Genomic DNA, 22,047 nt, shown 5'->3' on the forward strand with positions numbered 1-22,047 from the left:
TGTGTTTGTTTGTTTGTTTGTTTGTGTGAGTGCATGCATGCGTATTTGTTGAATGACTATGTTCGGTGTGTGTGTGTTAATCTGCTAACTCTCGGATGATTATATACTGTAAACAGAGGATTAGCGCTTACTTTGATGGTACATACCATATTTCTTCCACTGATAGAGCCTGAACAGCCATGGTTGGGAGGAGAAAATTAGTCATCATAAAAATAACCGATGTGCTTTCAAAATGCAACTATGGCTCTTTTCACATTGACGAGAGTTAAGGAGATTCGAGAGATTCTCAAGAGACATTACTGTAATGTAAACTTACTTCCTCAAGAGTTATCTCCCTCCGAGCAGGGCAGTGTAAACATAATTGTCTCTGAGCCCAACACCCCTACAGTAAAAATCCTAATTGCAGAGCAATGTTTTTGTTACTTTACATTACTTAGTTTACATTGTGAAATTGTCGCCGTAGCTTAAAAAAGAACTAAATGGTGCTTCGGGTGGCTGCGCTGAGCAGCGTAAAATAGCTGATGTGAACTCGCACGTTTTCAGATGCAATTTGTTTTACCACGTGATGATTTCCATGATATTTCTAGAAATGAAGCCTGGTTTGCTCTAATGTTTAAAGGTTGGCGTGGTAATCATTCACTTCTGATAGGCTAACATGAAGACATGTTCTTAGTTTTAGCTAGAGGGCTTTAATCTTGAAGCTAAAATGTAATAGTGTAGGGATGAGAAAATAAACCCATTAATTGTCTTCACATGCTTGTGAACTGTTGCATTATTCAAGTTTGTAATATGGTTAAGATGAAAAGCTGCTTGCTGAATAGTTGTAAGTATATGCTTTAAATACATTTATGTATACATTATGTCAATCTCATCGCAGTGCCTCTCCTAGAACTCTTCAATCTGAATAAGCTCTATTAATCATCTAAGTATTTGTGGGCCAAGACTATTCCACAACACTCAACCAACAGGGATACCATGGCATTTCACATCACACCCCTGAATGGGCCGGAGCTTCTCCCATCCCAAAACTCTGAGTCACTGTTCGTCTAGGCAGACCTGCAGCCCGCTCCCCGGCTCCTAGGCCGCGGTGACATTAACCTGGGGAAAAACACAGGCACACGCCATTCCTTAAATCGGGCCCCAAGCCCACCCGTGGCCCCCTAATCAGCTTACTGCGTCGGTGCCACCAGACTCCCTCATTCAACAGGTACGCTCCTCTCTCCGACGGATCAAAACACCACGGCAAAAAAATATATATATCTCCACTCATAACAAATGCAAAAAAAAAGAAAACTGGCACAAGACTCACTGTACATACTGTACCCTCTGCTGTGGCAGGCAGCCCAGACTGGCGAGCCGCCAAGTCTCCGATAAAACAAGCACACGCAGTGAATGAGAGCAGACGAGAGAGACAGGCTGCACTGGCGGAGTTGAACAGGGAGGGGCAGTGACGGCTGAAATGGTACACATCACACACAGTGCACTGTGCATACCAACAAGCACTCCTCCTCCTTCCCGCCATCTCTCTTTCTCTCTCTGAATGTCTGAGGCTAGGTGAAGGGTGGTGGTGGGTAGAGGGGGAGAGGAAGGGGGGCAAGCACAAGGGCCTGTAATGTGTCATTTTGTAGCGAGAGACGATAAAAATGGAGGCAGGCACTGAGGCCAGGATGGGGGGAAAAAAAGACTTGAAAGTCTGAGGTAAAAAAAATCAAAGGGCTTCGGCTCATCACTAGTCTCCCCCTAACCATTGCTGTCTTGATAGAAGCACTTGTCTGCTTTACGCCAGACCAAAGCTCCAATGTGTCAACACTGACGTGTACACAGCACAGGTTGGTTATTGTGCGTCAAGCAAGCCAGGACCGCAAAAGTTTCGGAGGTGGAGCTAAAAATACAATGCCCACATCCTTTACTCACTCTTCATTTGTGAGGGGACTCATTTCTTGTGGTTCTTCCTAGAGTTTCAAATGTTAGTAAAAAGGCAGGCAGACGATTGTTCTTTTGTCTTCGTGATGCTGCCAGCCATGTTTGCTATTTCCCTTTTTAGCTTGACACTCATTGACAACGTCGATGAATTACAGAGTATTTCTGGAGGTTGACCAAGAATTTGAGCCAACATCCATGTCAGGCCAGAGTATTCACCCACTCCCTCACCTGTTGAAAGCAGTCAACTTTATAGTTTAGTAACCGCTGCACTGGAATGTGCTAGTCATGATTCACAACTCTGATGATTAAACCAATAGTCTGCTGAATGACTTGGTTAATTATGTTGCAGACCAGATCTGGACTCAATCAGTTTAGGGAAACTAAGGCCAATCAGGTCAGCCTTTACTCTGCAGCCTGCTGCTAAAGACTGGTTTCCACTGGTGCTGGGGAGCTAGGCGAGATGTAGTAGAATCCTCTTTTGAAGTCTTCTCCAGTCTTTCTTTGAGGCAAGGAGACGCGTCTGAGCCCGGGATTACCCGGACTCACTTTAAAACTTCCACCACACAATAATTCTTCCCCCAAGGATTGTTTAATTACATGCACCATCTTACTGTCGCAGCAGGAGTTGTCGGAGGCTGCAGCACGAGGCAAACTCTGCTGATTTTCCAAGAGAAGAAGAAACTCTTTAAGGTCATGGCATTTTGGCTCTAGAATCTGAGAAACTGGGGAGGCTGGGAGAATATGTTGAGGTCTCCGACGTGCACTGTATTTATTATACTGTTGAATTCAGAACTGTCACGGCCAGCTCTAATACAGACATGCTTTTTTATTATGGATGTCAAACAAGAAATGTGTTTGTGTTCTCTGAGTAGCAAGTGTGTTGTCGTGGGGATTTGGAAGGGGATTCTAAAATGAACATAATATATTTCCTTAAAGCAGGCTTTTTACATGCTGAGTCGTGCACAGAGCCAATTCACCGGCACAGCGTGAGGATTCATTCATCTCCGCACCGCAACATGGCGGGAGAGATGCCTCTGCGACAAATCAAAACGTGTGTTACTACATCACAGGAACCCAGACTCCGGCATTAATTGAGATATTAATTTGTTGTTTCAAAAGTCCTTCATACATGACTGTGGGAGACCAAACAACAGTGACATGACATATCTCATTTACAAAGAATGGGAGAGAAACAAAAAAAACACTTGATTGACTGATTGGCTGTTGTGTTTCCAGTGTGGAAGGAGAATCAAGCGGTTGTACAGCATGTAGAAACATACGTAGTGGTATATGTAGTCCGGGTGGGCCGAGGTTAGATCAGGCCAATGCGTGGCGGGGTAACGAGAGACCCACACATGGTTGGGGTTGACCAACAGGCAACCCAGAGTCCCATGGCCTTTACAGACAGTCTAAAATCCATCTGCACTTAAGGCCTTAGGAGACGAGTTCAGTTCCCTATTAAAAAAATAAGTCCAATAAAAAAAGCCCTACTGTGCTAAGTAGGCCCCTGAATCCACCGGCTGGCCGTGGACAGAGTGTCAGCCCTGCTGGATCAATAGCCGCTGTGTGTTGAATTACATGGCTTTTAGACGGCTAATGTCATGGCCCAGGCCATAACCAATGGGACCAATATCTCCACTGAACGTTGATTTAAAACCACTGCAGCCCGATGTAAATCCTGAAATAGATCCAATGTTATAGGTCTTTATCAGTTCATTAAATCATATGCACGAGTACTAGATATCCCATTTCAGTATCAAGCCTGTACATTATACAGCCAATATTAAATTCCATTATGTAATGTTCTAATATAGTGTAGAATGTGCTGATTCTTACCGGAGTGAGACAGCAAGTGCATCCTAAGGCGTAGGCTGTCCAGAAAGCGTTTCCCACAAAGCTCACATCCATAGGTCTTCATTCCGCTGTGCAGCTTCCTGTAAAGATGAGAAAGAAACATATCAGGACATTGTCCCGGATTTCACCATCAATGTCAAATCAGACAGAGAGATACATTTATGAATGAAACCTGTGAATTGCCATTCGGCTGCCTACATCACTGTATACTGTGCTGCTCACAACGATATCCTCGTATTGTCAAACACTTTGCTTCTCAGATTGTCTTAAAAGACTATGTCACCGACCATTAATTAGCACATCAAAACATAACAATAAACTTAAATAAAAATAGCAAGAAAGCGTCGGAACTTGACTTTATTCTAGCTATAAATCACTAAATGCTATTCCACCGGAGGTGTTACCGTGGCGAGCATGCATACCCATCACAGAACTCAAGAGTAGTGGATGGATTAGGTCCTATAAAGTGGACGATGATGATTTACACAGAGATGTAAAAGGTAAGCAGGTTAATGTTACGACCCTTTATGATGTTACGACCGTTTATGATGCCGCGCCGGTTGAGTCCCGTTGTCAATTCCTATTATATAAGAACTTTCTTATGGGAATGGCTCCTTTAATGCTCAGTCAAAATGGCTGCCGCCTGAAAGAAAACATGTTGGTGCTTTTAAAGCTGAAAGGCGTGCGTTGAACCAACGTACTGCAGGGCTAAGTTTGTGGCCCAGAGGGTCAAACCTAAACCAAGTGTCAATCTTTAATTTCACAGAAAAGAAAACTGGGGATTAGATAACTACACAACCTTCGCCAGGACCAAAAGACAACCTATGGGAAGATTTCAGTTTGGAGATGCGGTAGGAACCTTGACAACTCAATCTGTTGCAAAAACCTCAAACACCCGGGGGCAGAACCAAAACAGGCTTTTGTTCTGAAGCAATTAAAGGGCACATAGATTGACAAACAAATTATAATTTTTACAGATAGCTTCAATTAACTTGAGAAAGACGCTCGCAACCACCCACCTGTGCACGCACCCACCCACCCACCCACCCACTTAGCTTTAGGACACATTTTATCCTTCAAGGAAGAGATAAGTAGGTCAAGAATGCCTTGACAGTCCACACACACAGAACGACTTCAAACCACTGTTCACTACCCCCCCATCAAATGTCAAAGAATTCACCCCTAGCAGGTAAGCCCTTTATTGTTTTATTGATGTTCTTGCTTAAGTGGGCCTCGCCGGAGCTCAAAGACCACTGGCAATTTGTTAAACATGTCTTTTTATTAGCATACTTACAGCATTCTGTAACTGTTACCAGAAAAGTAATTAGCTCATTGTTTGCGCCAAATGCTGTAGGTCTCAGAATGGGAAACAAAGACATATGCTACAGTTCTCACAATTCCATTTGTGCACAAATAAAACTAATGTTTCTAAACTGAGTCGAAAGCTGAGAGAAAATGTTATGTAAAAAGGATGCGAGTGAAAACTATGCACTAAATTCGTTTTTTATAGTTATGTTCAGGTGAGGAGCAATTTTTGACTAATGCATTGTATGTCTGAATGAGGTGATAATTAGAGCACTTCAAGCTGGAGTGTCTTGGTATCACATCAGATGACGGAAACAATAGTCTTAGTGTGTCAGTTCTTGGGGAAACAATAGTCTTAGTGTGTCAGTTCTTGGGGAAACAATAGTCTTAGTGTGTCAGTTCTTGGGGAAACAATAGTCTTAGTGTGTCAGTTCTTGGGGAAACAATACACTTGATAGGGAGATCTGCTAAACTTCATAAACTTGACACTGCGATGCATCTTCACGTCTCACAAAAGGGCTGAGGATGTTGGGTATCAAAATGACGATTGATTGATGTCATTCGCCAAATCAAAATTGATTTACAACTCCTTTGTGCTGCGACTGAAATCAGGCCGTCTGTGACAATGGTGGCAAGAGTTATGAAGCGAGGATGTCTGGTGTAAATTCAATGAAGATTAATGGAAAACAGTTTTGAGGACTGAGGGTAAGGAGACGGAGAGAAAATGAACACAGGAAGAGGGGGGCGAGAGAACCTCCCCCCGATAAAACTAGCGAAAAACCTTCCAAAATCCTGATGGCTGTCTTAACAGAGTAGGATTCGGGGAGAGACCTTGACAAACAAAAGAATGAATGAGGCAGCAAGCCCTTAGGCAAGCTGTAAGTAATTAAATAGGCCTGTAAACGCCTCCAAAAAATAAAAAGGGGCCACTTCAAAAGACGAGGACGGGTGAGCGGCTGAGGCAGGAGAGAGGAGCTGGGAAAAGACCAGGGGTCCGCGCACCTTGGGGACCCTGACTGATGCACACAGGCACAACGTCTTACTGTAGGGGACACACTCTGGGAGGCTTTTCAAAGGCCTTTTGTTGTAGCCCCTCAATCTGGCCATTGTCCCCCGGTACAGCACGCTGATGAAGAAATAGATGGATTTATTAAGGGGACTGCAAGGGGCTGGAGAGAGGGGAGCATGTGTACTGACTACCTTAAATGCATGGAGAGGAGGGAGGTGTGGGAAACGGGAGGCTGCTGTCCATCTGGAGAGATGGAGCTGAATCTAACTGAGGACCGGCTCGTCTGAAGCAGACAGGAAGCTGATGGTGTTTCAAACAGACTGACAGTGGTTTATAGGGCGCTGTATATTTAGGATACTAGGGAATAGTTGCAACATGCTACGTCTGTTCTTCGCTATGGAGCTTAAGGAGGCATGTGTTTTAAACCAAATTAGGCTGGGCAATTGAGAACGCTCAGTCAGGCAGGGCTATTGCAATTGTCACGGAATAATCACTAGTGTAACGATTCTGTTGGGAAAGCTAAGAATACCTACACAATGTAAGGCAACCTGCCTAAAATAAAACTATAATGTACCGTAGCATTACATAAATGTGAACACTGCCAAGAAAAACGGATAACTACTTTGAATGAAACCCAACCCGCCCTCCGCAAAAAAGTTAATGGCAGAAAGCAACAACGTTAATATTATCATTAACTTTGTGTTTTTTATGGAAGCATTTCTTTTTACGGCTACTTAATTTTACAGGCAGCAGAAACTCAGAGTGACCTTTGCTGGAGATTTTGCACAGTGGCAGTCAGCAGCCCTTCCTTGGGGCTTGGACTAACAGCCTCCTGTCCCGTGCTGGTGGCAGGTCATTTAGCCTGGCTAAAAAGCAGATGATTTGGAGGTGGGTGGCGGTGGACAGAGGGGAAAAAGCCGAAACGACTGCGCAATTATTTAAAGTTCTACTTTCTGACCAAGGAGCTCTGACACCTACGCCAGATGTAACCGCACATAAGGCCCCTGCCCTCCCTTTTCTCTCTATGTGTGAACTGTGGCAGCTCCCAGTCCCCTCAGGACTAACTCCCTCCCTATGCCCACACACACACACACACACACACACACACACACTCAGGCCCACCCCATGACCAGCTGCTTTCTTGCTTTGCTGCTGAAACAGAAGATGAGGGGGTGGTAGTGTGTGTGTGTTGGGGTGGGGGGTCTAGTTTGAAACAGACTAACTGTAGTCATTAAGGAAGCTGACATAAAACTCTCTCAAACCATTTACTCAGTTAATAAGCAACTTTGTCCAACAGTCAGTTTTGACAACGGCAATATATTTAAAATTTATGTCAACAAAACATATGCTGAACAACTAATTTTGGGTGCTGGAGTGGCGTGCTGGCTCGTAAATCAGACCTGTGTTTGAAACGGGAGTAGATTACAGGCCTGTGTTTGAAACGGGAGTAGATTACAGGCCTGTGTTTGAAACGGGAGTAGATTACAGGCCTGTGTTTGAAACGGGAGTAGATTACAGGCCTGTGTTTGAAACGGGAGTAGATTACAGGCCTGTGTTTGAAACGGGAGTAGATTACAGGCCTGTGTTTGAAACGGGAGTAGATTACAGGCCTGTGTTATTGAGCTGTTACAGCGCACCTCGTATAAATCTGAACTTTTTCACCTCGCCAGCTGACCCGGCTGGCTCTACATCATAGTTCTGTCCATGGGCGGCCCTCGATGCAGGGGTCCCCGCTAGACGACACCATTAAAAACCACCTGAAACGAGCACTAGTAACGCCATTAAAACAGTGTACTCACCTGAACCGCCAAACCAACAAAAACAACAAACTGAGGTTGAGTCGTCTGTTTGGTTTGGGGTTGAATAATCTACATTTTAAAATATAAATCCACCTTCATGTATAAACAGTATGGAAACATTTAGAAATTGCTTCAAGAACAAGTCCATCAAATCTCTTAATTCCTGCATGGAGTAGACAAAGGCTTTCCTACTGTTGCACATCAGCAAGTTACAATTAACATTACATGTCAGCTCATCAAAACAAAGAATCAAATCAAAATAAATAAACTGAATCCAAAAAGACACACGGCTGCGCTTACATCTTACTGCTTCAACAAATATCTCTCTGCCGACGTCCTGGAACATTGCCCTCTTTCTTCATCTCCTTTCATCTTCTCCATCCTCCATAGCAATCTTGAGATGATGCTCGCGCATAGAGGGGCAAACAGAGGAGAGGAAAAGAGGTGGCGGCATTGGAGCAGGAAGGGTCACCATAAAAATAAATGATAATTGAAGAGTTGTCCTCAATGTTCCTGCGAATGGAGAGGCTGAGAGGCCTATCTGGGGGGGCTAGCCCCATTAGTCTTCCCCTCTGGATGTTCCTGCGAATGGAGAGGCTGAGAGGCCTATCTGGGGGGGCTAGCCCCATTAGTCTTCCCCTCTGGATGTTCCTGCGAATGGAGAGGCTGAGAGGCCTATCTGGGAGGGCTAGCCCCATTAGTCTTCCCCTCTGGATGTTCCTGCGAATGGAGAGGCTGAGAGGCCTATCTGGGGGGGCTAGCCCCATTAGTCTTCCCCTCTGGATGTTCCTGGGAATGGAGAGGCTGAGAGGCCTATCTGGGAGGGCTAGCCCCATTAGTCTTCCCCTCTGGATGTTCCTGGGAATGGAGAGGCTGAGAGGCCTATCTGCCTTCCCCTCTGGATCTGGGGGGCTAGCCCCATTAGTCTTCCCCTCTGGATGTTCCTGGGAATGGAGAGGCTGAGAGGCCTATCTGGGGGGGCTAGCCCCATTAGTCTTCCCCTCTGGAGCCTCCCTCACTCGGGGCCCTAAGAACCACGCATACCGTCCATCCCACGTGCGCACACAGTCAGATTAAGGTATTTGTCAAAAGAGGGGGCCAACAATGTGACAAGGAGAACAGAGAGGGAGGGAGAGAAGGAGGGAGGAAGAGGGGGGTTTCAAGCTGTCAGTCTATTTGCCTCGCTCAATGCTTTTTAATAGAGATCTCAGTCAGGTGTTGACACTGCTCTGCCAAAACATTTGCATAACGATGATTAATCTTAATTGACAGAGTGGCGTTTGCACTTGTTTGGATTCCTTCACCGATCTATCCGTTAGTGGGGGCTAAGGTTAGCTGTTCTTTGCCTCATAAATACAAGGGGAAAAACATTATTGATGATATGAAAGAAACCAGGCATTGTTACATCCAGAGGCTGATATCACAACATGTGGGTAGGGGGAGGGGGGTGCCTCCCCTGTCCCCCTCTGTGCTCTCGCCCTTGTCATTGTGAACAAAGCTGTAATAATGCAAGCGACAGCTAGATGACACATCGGTAGATGATCCTAATCCAGCCATAAGTGGCTATGAAACGCCTCTGGCTCTGCTGGCGTTTTTCATTTTGGTATTCTTTCCCCGAGTGCTGAGCTGTGCGGTGAGGCGAAGGTCTTTTTCACAGGCGTTTCCAGCCCATTAGGACCAGGCGAGCCAGGCAGTTGTCGACGCATCAGACAGCGTGAGGGGGAGATTGGCGCAAGATAAAACAAAGGGATAGGAAAAATAAACTAAATGCAAAACAAACACCATCACAGCTCTGGGTACATTTTAATGGAATTCATCAAAAACAAAACACCACATCCATTTGTTAATAGTCCAGACCTTGTTTGTCTACACACACACACACACACACACACACCTAATCTGGTGACAGATTATGTGTGTGGTGCTTAATACTTAGGCGTGCTCGTTCTGAGGTGTGTGTGTGTGTGTCTGGGGTAGCGACAGGTCCAAAGCCAGCCACTTTCTCTGCTATTCCATCCCTGTTTTTAAGCCCCTATTCCTTTGTTTCACTCACATCCCCCCCACTTCTTTTTCAATCAAATGTATCAAGCGAACGCTCGCCGGCGCAGGCTGTTTATCAGAGTCGTCCTGCACATATCAATGACTTGCCCTCTTTCCCCCCGCAGCGAGACGTTCATATGAATTCCAGCCACACTCACACATGCTGCAAGCTCCGTGCTAAGCATAGACGAGTAGCAGGCAGGCTGGGAGAGAGGAAGAGTAAGGGAGAAAAAAAGAGGGAGCCACTGCCTTTCATCCCCGGTAGAGAGCTGTTATTTATAATACCCAAAGATTACCACCCCCAAATGTGCCTGGGGATACAGAGACAGATTCAGTAAGACAATATTCTTGAGGTAAAAACGGAAACATTAAATCAAATGAAATAAGGGAGGGTGGGGGGGGGCAGCATAATAGCACAGCATTAAGGGAGATGTCTGTTTAATAACCAAGGATATTAATTCACATAATGGCCCTGTGTTATCAATTTAATTATTGCCCCCAACATCCGTGTTAGTGGTTGGCCTCAATACCACTCGCACTAAACAATTCCCAGTCACACTCGGCCCTCATTATCTCTGTCTATGTCACCATTAAGGGCCCAAACATGTGGTGTTTTTGTTAAGGGGAGGGATTGGTTAAATAATCACTGTGTTGACTGGCTGGGTGCTTCTTGTCGTGAAAAAGAGTGGTTCTCGAGCAGCTGCCCCAGACAGTGGAGGTGCATTGGTGGTGGAGGAGAGGGACTGCGGATGTTGAACAAAGCTCAATTATGTCGTCCAGGGTAACGCGACACAGCACTCCTTTCATTATCCCTGGCTGAAGCCTCTTTTCTATGGAGTCAACAGGCAGAACTGGATGAGTATTAGCCCAACACAGGGGCTCTTTACAGGGCTCTGGCTTAGGACCGCCACTCCTAATTGCCATACCTGGGCAAAGAGACACCATTTCCACCTAATTCCCCGGTTCTATACCTGTATCTCCGCCAAGCGGAGAAGCTACGTTTCGCCGCTTATCCCTCCTTTTACCACGACCCATTTAAAGTTCCAGAACATTTTCCTAAATGTTTCTCTCAAGAAGGTACCTTCGGAAGGTGCAGTGCCTTCAGAAAGTATTCACACCCCTTAACTTAATTTGGGCTCCCGAGTGGCGCAGTGGTCTAAGGCACTGTATTTCAGTGCTAAAGGCGTCACTACAGACACCCTGGTTCGAATCAAGGCTGTATCACAACCGACCGTGATTGGGAGTCCCATTGGGCGGCACACAATTGGCCCAGTGTTGCCCGGGTGTGGCCGGTGTAGGCAGTCATTGTAAATAAGAATTGTTCTTAACTGACTTGCCTAATTAAATAAAGGTTGAATAAAAATATTTAAAAAACTTTGACAGAATAAAAATATTCCAAAACATGTAAAACATGTGACAAAGAAATTAACTTCATGTCCTGAATATGTTTGGGGCAAATCCAAAACACTACATTACTGAGTACCAATTTATATTTTCGATCATGGTGGTGGGTGAATCATGTTCTAGGTATTCTTGTCATCAGCAAGGACTAGGGAGATTGTTAGTGTCACGACTTCCGCCGAAGTCGGCTCCTCTCCTTGTTCAGACGGCGTTCGGCGTCACCGGCTTTCTAGCCATCGCCGCTCCATTTCTCATGTATCCATTTGTTTTGTCTTGTTCCCTGCACACCTGGTTTTCAGTCCCCAATCAATCTATTTATTCATCTGTTCCCCATCATGTCTTTGTGTGAGATTGTTTGTGTTACGTGTGTATTGTTGACACACCAGACTGGCTTGCTTTTTCCATGTTATTTATCACAAAGATGTTTATTGTTAAACATAATTCTCGTGACTGTTTTGTGCGTTTTGCACTTTTGCCTAAATAAAGTGTGCACCTGTTCACAAATCTCTGCTCTCCTGCACCTGACTTCGATACCAGTACGCACACTTCTGACAGAACATTACACCAACCATGGAGTCAGCAGGAGCAGGTACCCCAGTCAGGAGTCGAGGAGCGCGTCCAGGAACATGCGGTAATGCTACATCATCTCGGTGCCATGATGGATCGCGTTGTCCAGACCATGGACCGCTGAGAGAGACAGGAAGTCTCTCCAGCGCATCGACCAGCGCAACCGGGGTTGCCTCTGCCCGTCCCGTCCGGATACAGCTCCAGTGGCATGCGTCTCTCCCTTCCCAGAGAGTATGATGGGACAGCCGCACAGTGCCAGGAGTTCCTTTTACAACTGGACCTATACCTGGCCACCCTTCACCCAGCTCCCTCAGGAAGGGAGAGAGTATCCACCCTTGTCTCATGCCTCTCGAGGAGAGCTCTGAGGTGGGCAAACGCAGTGTGGAGAGGAAGACGCGGCGTTGGACCACTTCGAGGGGACGAGGAGCGCACTGGAGTTCCAGTTTCTTGGCCGTCGGAGCAGGATGGAACGACAAGGCCCTCATTGACCACTATTGATGCAGCCTGCTTACTTACTTACTGACTTTATTGCCCCCATGGGGAAATTTTGTTGCAGTGTCATGTACACATTTAAAGTGGCGTTTAAATACAAAACAAGATTGACAATACAACTTTCATAACAGTTACGCACCATTAAAAATAATAATAGTAAGAAATAAGAAATAAAACTTATTTTTTTAAAAGAAGAAACGACTAGCCTGCTGGCCTTACGGGGTCAATGGGAACATTCGCCCGAGCTGTTTAGGAGGGACATCACACCTGGCACAAATGATTGTCTCGTTCCGTTTTTCCTGCTGAGGGGTGCCCTATACCTGCGCCCAGAGGGGAGTAATTAAAAGTTGAGGTACAGGGGGTGGCTTGGGTCTAAAATGATTTTGTGAGCCTTACGGAGGGCCCTGACCTTAAAGATCTCATCCAGGCCTGTCTGTTTGACTCCAAGTACCTTGCTTGCTGTGGTTTCTCTGGCTGACGGTGGCATTGCCAAACCAACAAACAATACAAAAAGTTAAAATACTCTCAATAAAGGATTTGTAAAACAGAGTCAGTATAGTACAGTCTATATTAAAAGAACCCAACTTTTTTTTAGAAAGTACAGTCTCTGTTGGCTCTTTCTATAGATCAGATCTGTACATTTACTCCACTGAAGCTTATTGTCCAAAAGGACACCCAGATATTTATATTCCTCTACAATTTCTATATTCTGGCCTCTGATAGATGTTGCAGAGGTAGGTGTTGTACGCTTCCTGAAGTCTATGCACATCTCTTTGGTCTTGTTGGTATTGAGGACCAAGTGTGATTCCTCACACCACTCTTCAAAGTCATCTAGGACCGGGCCATGATGTTCCTCGTCATCATGCAACAGGCTGATCAAGGCAGTGTCAACTAGTAGTGTACAGGATGTAAAGAAGTGGGGACAAAACACATCCCTGAGGAGAGCCTGTGTTGGTATTGCAGATATCCGACACATGGGGACCTATTTTGACTCACTGTGAGCGTTGGCTCAGGAAGTCCAACAGCCACAAAACCAGCCCCCCGTCTAAGAAGAAGTCCCGAATGAGTCTCTGTGCCAGAATGTAAGGCTGGATTGTGTTGAAGGCAGAAGAAAAGTCAACAAACAGAACCCTGACATGGGATTTGGCACCATCTAGATGTCTATAGACCATGTTAAGGAGGGTAAGAATGGCATCATCAACTCCTCTGCTAGGCTGATAGGCAAACAAACAGGTCGAGGAGCTTCTGGGTGACACTGAGAATATGACTTTTCACAATTTTCTCAAGGCATTTCATAACTAAGGATGTCAAAGCGACAGGGCGATAGTCATTCAGCACAGAGGGATTAGATGCTTCAGGAATTGGTATAATTATTGATTTTTTCCACAATACTGGAACGTGTTGCTGGTTGAGTGAAGATTGGAAAATGTCCGTAAAAACACCAGCCAGTTGTTCAGGACAGTGCTTTAACACATGCCCACTTATTTTGTCTGGGCCTGGGCTTTTGTATGTGTTACATCCCCTGAACAACTTTAGAACATCATACTGTTGAACAACAACTCTCTCAAACATTTGTAATAATGCTTCCATTTGTTTTACCTCCAACACGAAGTTGTCTGATTCAAATGTTGATAAGAAAACATTCAGTTCATTAGCCTGCGTGAGGACGTCCGTCGGGAGTTGAGCTGCAGGGATGCCACCATTTCCTTTGACCAACTGGTGGATCTACCCATCCGGTTGGATAACCTACTGGTCATCCGTGGACGTCCTGAGGGGGCTCTGTCGGTTCCATCTCCCAGCACTCCCTGCTCTGGTGCCCATGGAGTTGGGAGGGGCTACGTGTAGGGAGATTGAAGGAGGGGCCTTAACGTGCACCATCTGTGGCCGCAGAGGGCACACTGCCGGTCGGTGCCGGGTTGGTCCCCCTGGGAGTCGAGGCAGCAGACAGGGCACTCTTGCGTCACCCCAGATGAGTCTGCACTACTCTCATCCAGAGTCCTCTGTTGTCCACCTGTTTGTACCTGTATGTTTCCCTGAGTTCTCCCCGCATTCCCAGCATAAGACGTGAGAGTGCTTGGAGGTGTGTAGGGGTTTCCGTTGGAGCTACCATGGTGGAAAGTCCAGACCAGGTCTCCACCGTGCGCATTCCCCCAGAATATGCCGATTTGGCTCTCGCCTTCTGTAAAAAGTCGACGACTCAATTACCACCCCATCGACGGGGGGGATTGTGCGATAAATCTCCTGGTAGACGCTGCACTACCCAGGAGTCACATGTATCCCCTGTCGCAAGCGGAGATGGTGGCTATGGAGACATATCTCCGAATCCCTGCGTCAGGGGTACATTCGGTCCCCCACTTCACCCGCCTCCTCGAATGTATTTTTGTGAAGAAGAAGGATGGAGGTCTGCGCCTGTGCATTGTCTATAGAGGTCTAAATCAGATCACGGTGAGGTACAGTTAACCGCTACCTCTTATCACCACGGCGATTGAGTCAATGCATGGGGCGTGCTTCTTCACTAAACTGGATCTCAGGAGTGCATGCAATTTGGTGCGTATCCAGGAGGGCGACGAGTGGAAGATGGCATTTAGTACCACCTCAGGGCATGACGAGTACCTCGTTGTTGCGGACAGGGCTTTTGGGCACCTAAGAGCTCTGTTTACCTCAGCTCCCGTGCTGGCACATCCAGATCCCTCTTTGGGCATTCATAGTGGAGGTGGACGCGTCCGAGGCTGGGATCGGAGCCGTGCTCTCTCAGCGCTCGGGCACCCCACTGAAGCTCAGCCCCTGTGCTTTCTTCTCGAAGAAGCTCAGCCCGGCGGAGCGGAACTATGATCTGGGGGACCGGGAGCTGTTGTCTGTGGTTAAGGCTTTTAAGGCATGGAGACATTGGCTTGAGGGGGCTAAACACCCTTTCCTCATCTGGACTGACCACCGCAACAACCTGGAGTACATCCAGGCAGCTAGGAGACTGAAACCTCGTCAGGCAAGGTGGGCCATGTTCTTTACCCATTTTGTGTTTACCCTGTCCTACAGACCAGGTTTCCAGAATGTGAAGGCAGACGCACTGTCCCGGATGTATGACACAGAGGAGCGACCCATGGATCAGACTCCCATTCTCCCGGACTCCTGCCTGGTAGCGCTGGTCGTGTGGGAGCTGGACGCGGACATTGAGCAGGCGTTACGTACAGAGCCCGCTCCCTCCTATGTCCAGTCGGGCGTCAGTACGTTCCATCTGCTGTCCATGACCAGTTAATCTATTGGGCCCACACATCACCCTCCTCTGGTCACCCGGGGATCGGTCGGACGGTGCGCTGTCTGACTGGGAAGTACTGGTGGCCCATCTTGGCTCGGGACGTGAGGGTTTATGTTTCCTCCTGCTCGGTGTGCGGTCAGTGTAAGGCTCCTAGACACCTGCCCAGAGGTAAGCTACATCCATTACCCGTTCCACAAAGGCCTTGGTCACACCTATCGGTGGATTTTCTAACGGATCTTCCTCCATCACAGGGAAACAACACGATCCTGGTCGTTGTGGATCTTTTCTCCAAGTCCTGTCGTCTCCTCCCTTCCCGGTCTCCCGACAGCCCTACAAACTGTGAAGGCCCTGTTTAGACACGTCTTCCGCCACTACGGGGTGCCTTGAGGAAATAGTGTCTGATCGAGGTCCCCAGTTCACTTCGAGAGTCTGCAGGGCGTTCATGGAACGTTTGGGGGTCTCGATCAGCCTTAGCTCGGCTTTCCAAGCCAGACCCTTTCCATCACCTCTGCTTTCCATAGTAAAACTGACTATCCTACCGATCCTCGACTTCGGCGATGTCATCTACAAAATAGCTTCCAATACTCTACTCAGCTAAATGGATGCAGTTTATCACAGTGCCATCCGTTTTGTTACTAAAGCACCTTATACCACCCACCACTGCGACTTGTATGCTCTAGTCGGCTGGCCCTCGCTACATGTTCGTCGCCAGACCCACTGGCTCCAGGTCATCTACAAGTCTATGCTAGGTAAAGCTCCGCCTTATCTCTGTTCACTGGTCACGATGGCAACACCCCCCGAGCACGCGCTCCAGCAGGTGTATCTTACTGATCACCCCTAAAGCCAAAACCTAATTTGGCCGCCTTTCCTTCCAGTTCTCTGCTGCCTGCAACTGAAACGAATTGCAAAAATCTCTGAAGTTGGAGACTTTTATCTCCCTCACCAACTTTAAACATCTGCTATCTGAGCAGCTAACCAATCGCTGCAACTGTACATAGTCCATCGGTATATAGCCCACCCAATTTACCTATCTCATCCTGTTTTTATTTTATTTACTTTTCTGCTCTTTTGCACACCAGTATCTCTACCTGCACATGTTCATCTGATCATTTATCACTCCAGTGTTAATCTGGTAAATTGTAATTATTCACTCCTATGGCCTATTTATTGCCTACCTCCTCATGCCTTTTACACACAATGTATATAGATTTTTTTTTCCTACTATGTTATTGACTTGTTTATTGTTTACTCCATGCGTAACTCTGTGTTGTTGTCTGTTCACACTGCTATGCTTTCTTGGCCAGGTCGCAGTTGCAAATGAGAACTTGTTCTCTACTAGCCTACCTGGTTAAATAAAAGGTGAAATAACATTTGTAAAAATAAATAAAAATCCCGAGAGTAATGGGCAGGTGGAGAGAGTGAACCAGGATGTGGGCAGGTTTCTGCGGTCCTATTGCCAGGACCGGCCGGGGGAGTGGGCGGTGTTCGTGCCCTGGGCAGATATGGCGCAGAACTCGCTCCGCCACTCCTCCACTAACCTCTCCCCCTTTCAGTGTGTATTGGGGTACCAGCCGGTTCTGGCACCGTGGCATCAGAGTCAGACCGAGGCTCCTGCGGTGAACGATTGGTTCAGATGCGCGGAGGAGACCTGGGAAGCCGCCATTGGTCACCCCCAGCGGTGTTCGCACAGGGGGACAGGGTCTGGCTTTCGACCCGAAACCTGCCCCTCTGCCTGCCCTGCCAGACGCAAGGCCTGCGGTTTGTGGGGCCATTCAAAGCCCCGAGGAGAGTGAATGAGGTATGTTACAGGTTACAGCTTCCCCCCGATTACCATATTAACCCCTCGTTCTGTGTCTCTCCTCAGACCGGTGGTGGCTGGTCCTCTCCAGGTGTCTGAGGTGCGGGAGGTTCCTCGCTCCCTTTGGACTTTGAAGGGGGCCCCGGCGTACTCTGTCCGTTCCATCCTGGATTTGAGGCGTCGGGCGAGGGGCCATCAGTACCTCGTGGAGTGGGAGGGGTACGGTCCAGAGGAGAGGTGCTGGGTTCCGGTGGCTGATGTATTGGACCCTGAACTGCTGAGGGAATTTCACCGGTCGCCGGCAGGATCGCCCTGCGCCTCGCCCTCCAGGTCATCCCCGAGGCCGGTGTCGACGCACCGCTTGGAGCCACGCGTCAGGGCGGGGTACTGTCACGACTTCCGCCGAAGTCGGCTCCTCTTCTTGTTCGGGCAGGGTTCGGCGGTCGACGTCACCGGCTTTCTAGCCATCGCCGCTCCATTTTTCATGTATCCATTTGTTTTGTCTTGTTTCCAGCACACCTGGTTTTCATTCCCCAGTCAATCGCTTTACAGGGCTCTCCTAAAAATAACTCCTAATTGCCAAACCTAGGCAAAGAGACACCATTTCCACCTAATCCCCCGGTTTTATACCTGTATCTCCGCCAAGCGGAGAAGCTACGTTTCGCCGCTTATCCCTCCCTTTACCACGACCCATTTAAAGTTCCAGAACATTTTCCTAAATGTTTCTCTCAAGAAGGTACCTTCGGAAGGTGCAGTGCCTTCAGAAAGTATTCACACCCCTTAACTTAATTTGGGCTCCCGAGTGGCGCAGCGGTCTAAGGCACTGTATCTCAGTGCTAAAGGCGTCACTACAGACACCTTGGTTCGAATCCAGGCTGTATCACAACCGACCGTGATTGGGAGTCCCATTGGGCGGCACACAATTGGCCCAGTGTTGCCCGGGTGTGGCCGGTGTAGGCAGTCATTGTAAATAAGAATTGTTCTTAACTGACTTGCCTAATTAAATAAAGGTTGAATAAAAATATTTAAACTTTGACAGAATAAAAATGTTCCAAAACATGTAAAACATGTGACAAAGAAATTAACTTCATGTCCTGAATATGTTTGGGGAAAATCCAAAACACTACATTACTGAGTACCAATTTATATTTTCTATCATGGTGGTGGGTGCATCATGTTCTAGGTATTCTTGTCATTGGCAAGGACTAGGGAGTTTGATAGTTTCACGACTTCCGCCGAAGTCGGCTCCTCTCCTTGTTTGGGCGTCATTCGGCGTCTAACGTTTTGTTTGTGTTATGTGTGTATTGTTGACGCGCCAGACTGGCTTGTTTTCCCCGTGTTATTTTTCCCGAAGATGTTTATTGTTAAACATAATTCTTGTGACTGTTTTGCGCGTTTTGCCTAAATAAAGTGTGCGCCTGTTCACAAATCTCTGCTCTCCTGCACCTGACTTCACTACCAGTACGCACACATCTGACAGTTAGGATGAAAAGAAACCAAAAACTGGTTCAGTCTGCTTTCCAACAGACACTGGGAGACAAATTCACCTTTCAGTAGGACAATAACCTAAAACACATCGGCAAATATACACTGGAGTTGCTTACCATTGATGACGTTGAATGTTCTTGAGTGACCTAGTTACAGTTGACTTAAATTGACTTGAAAATCTATGGCGAGACTTAAAAATGGCTGTCTAGCAATGATCAACAACCAACTTGACAGACACTTTTTTTTAAAGAATGTGCAAATATTGGACAATCCAGGTGTGCAAAGCTCTTAGAGACTGACCCAGAAAGACTCAGCTATAATTGCTGCCAAAGGTGATTCTAACATGGGTTGATTACTAATTTAAATCAAGATATAGTAGTGTTTATTATGCATATTCTTAAAAAAATACAATTAAACAGGTTATTTTGTGTAGATTGACCTTTTTTTTTATTAAATCCATTTTAATCCCACATTGTAACAACAAAAAATGTGGAAAAAGTCAAGGGGTGTGAATACTTTCTGAAAGCACTGTATACTAGGCCTGATTCAATTCAATCAATCAGTTGAAATGTGAGAGGATTTTTTAAAGACGACACATTCAAGCAGTTACAGTTGTCATTACTACATAAAGCATGTTTGAAAATACACGAGTGAAATAAGAGACCTGCGTTCACTGATTAACGCCATGATTTGACATTCCCTGACACTTGAGGATAATAGGTTTGTCATTTAATCAAGGCCTCAAAGCAGTGGTTCAACACAACCGGTATTGAATGAAGAAAAGGGCGATTACGAGAAATCACAACTACATGTGCATGCCCACCCGAATGTTACGCTAAATACTGTAACATAGCACTAACAGCTATATATCTCCCCCCCATTTTCTATCAAAAGTAACCGGGCACTATTTCCTCGCCGCCTGCCGTCTGAAAATAGACGTCATCCTTTTCTATGTCGCAGTTTTATGTTGTTGTTTTCTACCGTTTCCATTTCTTGATCCTTCAGATCTGAGAGGTTAGCGGCATGCTAGAGCTAACGTGGTGCGGTGGGCGCAGGACCCGGGCTATAAAAAGACCCAGACTGAGTTTTCCCTCTTCCTTGCATTATTCATGGGTTCACCTTCCATCAAGTGGCAGAAACCTCAAGGATGTCTAACTTTAGGTTGTGTGTTTGAAAAAGGGAAAGACAAGAGGAGCCAGGCTGAGGCAACGTTCCCTCTGTGCTGCTGCCGTGTATAATTTATTCCCGGTTCAGATTACATCAAATACTTGTACCCTCTTGAGTGTTGCAGTTTACATCTACGACGCTTAAGGGAAAGAGAGATGTTTTATATTTCCTCTCTCGCTCTCGTCTCTCTAGCTCAGTCAAAGAGCGACAGCACCTGTTACATCCATAAAGATGACATTCAACACAGTACTCGGAAGGGGCTCCGAAAAACAAGCTTGTCGTTAAATGTCGAGACAAAGTTGAGACAATCAGACCTATGGAGCAATTGCGGTGGTGTCGTTTGGGCTACACTTTTCCGCAGATGTTGTTTATGGTTTACTTCATTCCATCTCGATAGATAATTTCATATCCTCAGTGTCACAACCAGTGTATGACGCTCACTGTTATGGAGTTGCTTTTTGCCTATTGTGTTTTTCTAGGCACCGGAGTGAGAGAGACAGACCAGTATATAACAAGCAGGTCATTATTTCAAAGTTTTTGTCTGCAACACTCAAAATATTATGCAATGTCTCCTGAATTGATTTACTGTAGACTGTGTAACCTAGAGGAGAGTCCATTCCAGTGGTGGTCGGTGCTGTTTAAGACGAGGGGGACAATTTTCATGACCATGGCCTTATTTCTATTACATCATATTGGATGACTGTCATTCATATTCCATTCAACCAGCTAAATATAACATCAACAGGTTTAGGCTCCTACAGTACATGATACTCACATGTCCCTATACCCATCATGAGGTTGCTACAACCTAGCCTATGAATGGAAGTTTGACACATTCAATACCGCCTTGCACACTCTTGCCTGCATCTAGCTGATCTAGGGTGTAATCATTAGTCCAACAGTTGCAAATTAGTTTCTAATTGGACAAATTCAGGTATGTTTATCCCTGTTTCATTCCATTTAACACAGTACCCTTTCATATCAGCCACATACAAACAGCATGATCCATTTCATAATATTCCACTTTCTCATATCTACATCTCACTAGTTCCCCTTGCTTGTGGATTTCAGTGCAGAACACATCAGCTGTCTGTGACCAGGCGAAAAACCTTTCCAAGCCAAACCTTCATATCATAAACGCTACCGCTACACACAGCCTACATTGTTGTCACTATATTAACGCCATAGTCAACATACCTACTAGAAATAACGCGTTAGTAAACCCATTACAATCATGCAGTATAGTGTACAGTCAACAGCAAGCAGTTTAGCAGTTACACCGGCGGGACCTGGTGGCAATACATTTATAAAACCAAAAGCTACCTTGACTTGAAAGAGTTCTATTGTTGGATAGCCATAGCCAGCTAGCTAACATAGCATCCCTCTCTGTTTGAGCCGGGTGTTTGAGTAGGCTAAACTAACTAGCTGCATTCTCTAGCTTAGTGAGTGAATGTGAGAAACATAGCTATCACTCTCGCGCTCTTGTTTCTCCTTCATTTGTGAAGAAATTCACTTGTTCAAAACTGTTCAACTATTGTCTCTTTCGGAGTCAACTACTTACCATATTTTATGCACTGCAGTGCTAGCTAGCTGTAGCTTATGCTTTCAGTACTAGTACTCTATTATTTTGATTGTGTGGACAACATGTCAGTTCATGCTGCAAGAAGGAGTACGTCCTCTGGAAGTTGCCATAATTACTGGGTAAGTCTATAGAGGGTGAAACTGTCTTTTTGTGTCTGTTGAAAATTAAAGATTACGGAGAAAGAAAATATTGCCATTTCCCAGAACCACAGCTCTCTACCAGTGCGTCTGAGCACACAGTTGGCTGATCTTGAAATAGGTATGCTCCCAGGTTTTGTATTTTAGTCAGAAGAGGACGGAAACTAGCTGTCCTCCGGCTACACCATGGTGCTACTCTACAGAGTGCTAGAGGCTATTGTAGACTCATTGC

The 22,047-nt window shown here is 46.2% G+C and overlaps 1 protein-coding gene across 2 annotated transcripts in view; it reads right to left on the reverse strand.

Annotated features, from left to right (window-relative positions):
* Positions 1-22,047, reverse strand: part of LOC115136001 (zinc finger and BTB domain-containing protein 16-A-like) — a 191,420-nt gene that overhangs the window by 93,328 nt on the left and 76,045 nt on the right. For both annotated transcript variants that reach the window (XM_029671294.2, XM_029671293.2), the window contains exon 3: positions 3,760-3,857. In XM_029671294.2, the coding sequence (XP_029527154.1) occupies positions 3,760-3,857 (98 nt within the window). The remainder of the gene's footprint in view (positions 1-3,759; positions 3,858-22,047) is intronic.

The sequence above is a fragment of the Oncorhynchus nerka genome, linkage group LG10, assembly GCF_034236695.1.
Source record: "Oncorhynchus nerka isolate Pitt River linkage group LG10, Oner_Uvic_2.0, whole genome shotgun sequence".
In the NCBI taxonomy this organism is placed as follows: Eukaryota; Metazoa; Chordata; class Actinopteri; order Salmoniformes; family Salmonidae; genus Oncorhynchus; species Oncorhynchus nerka.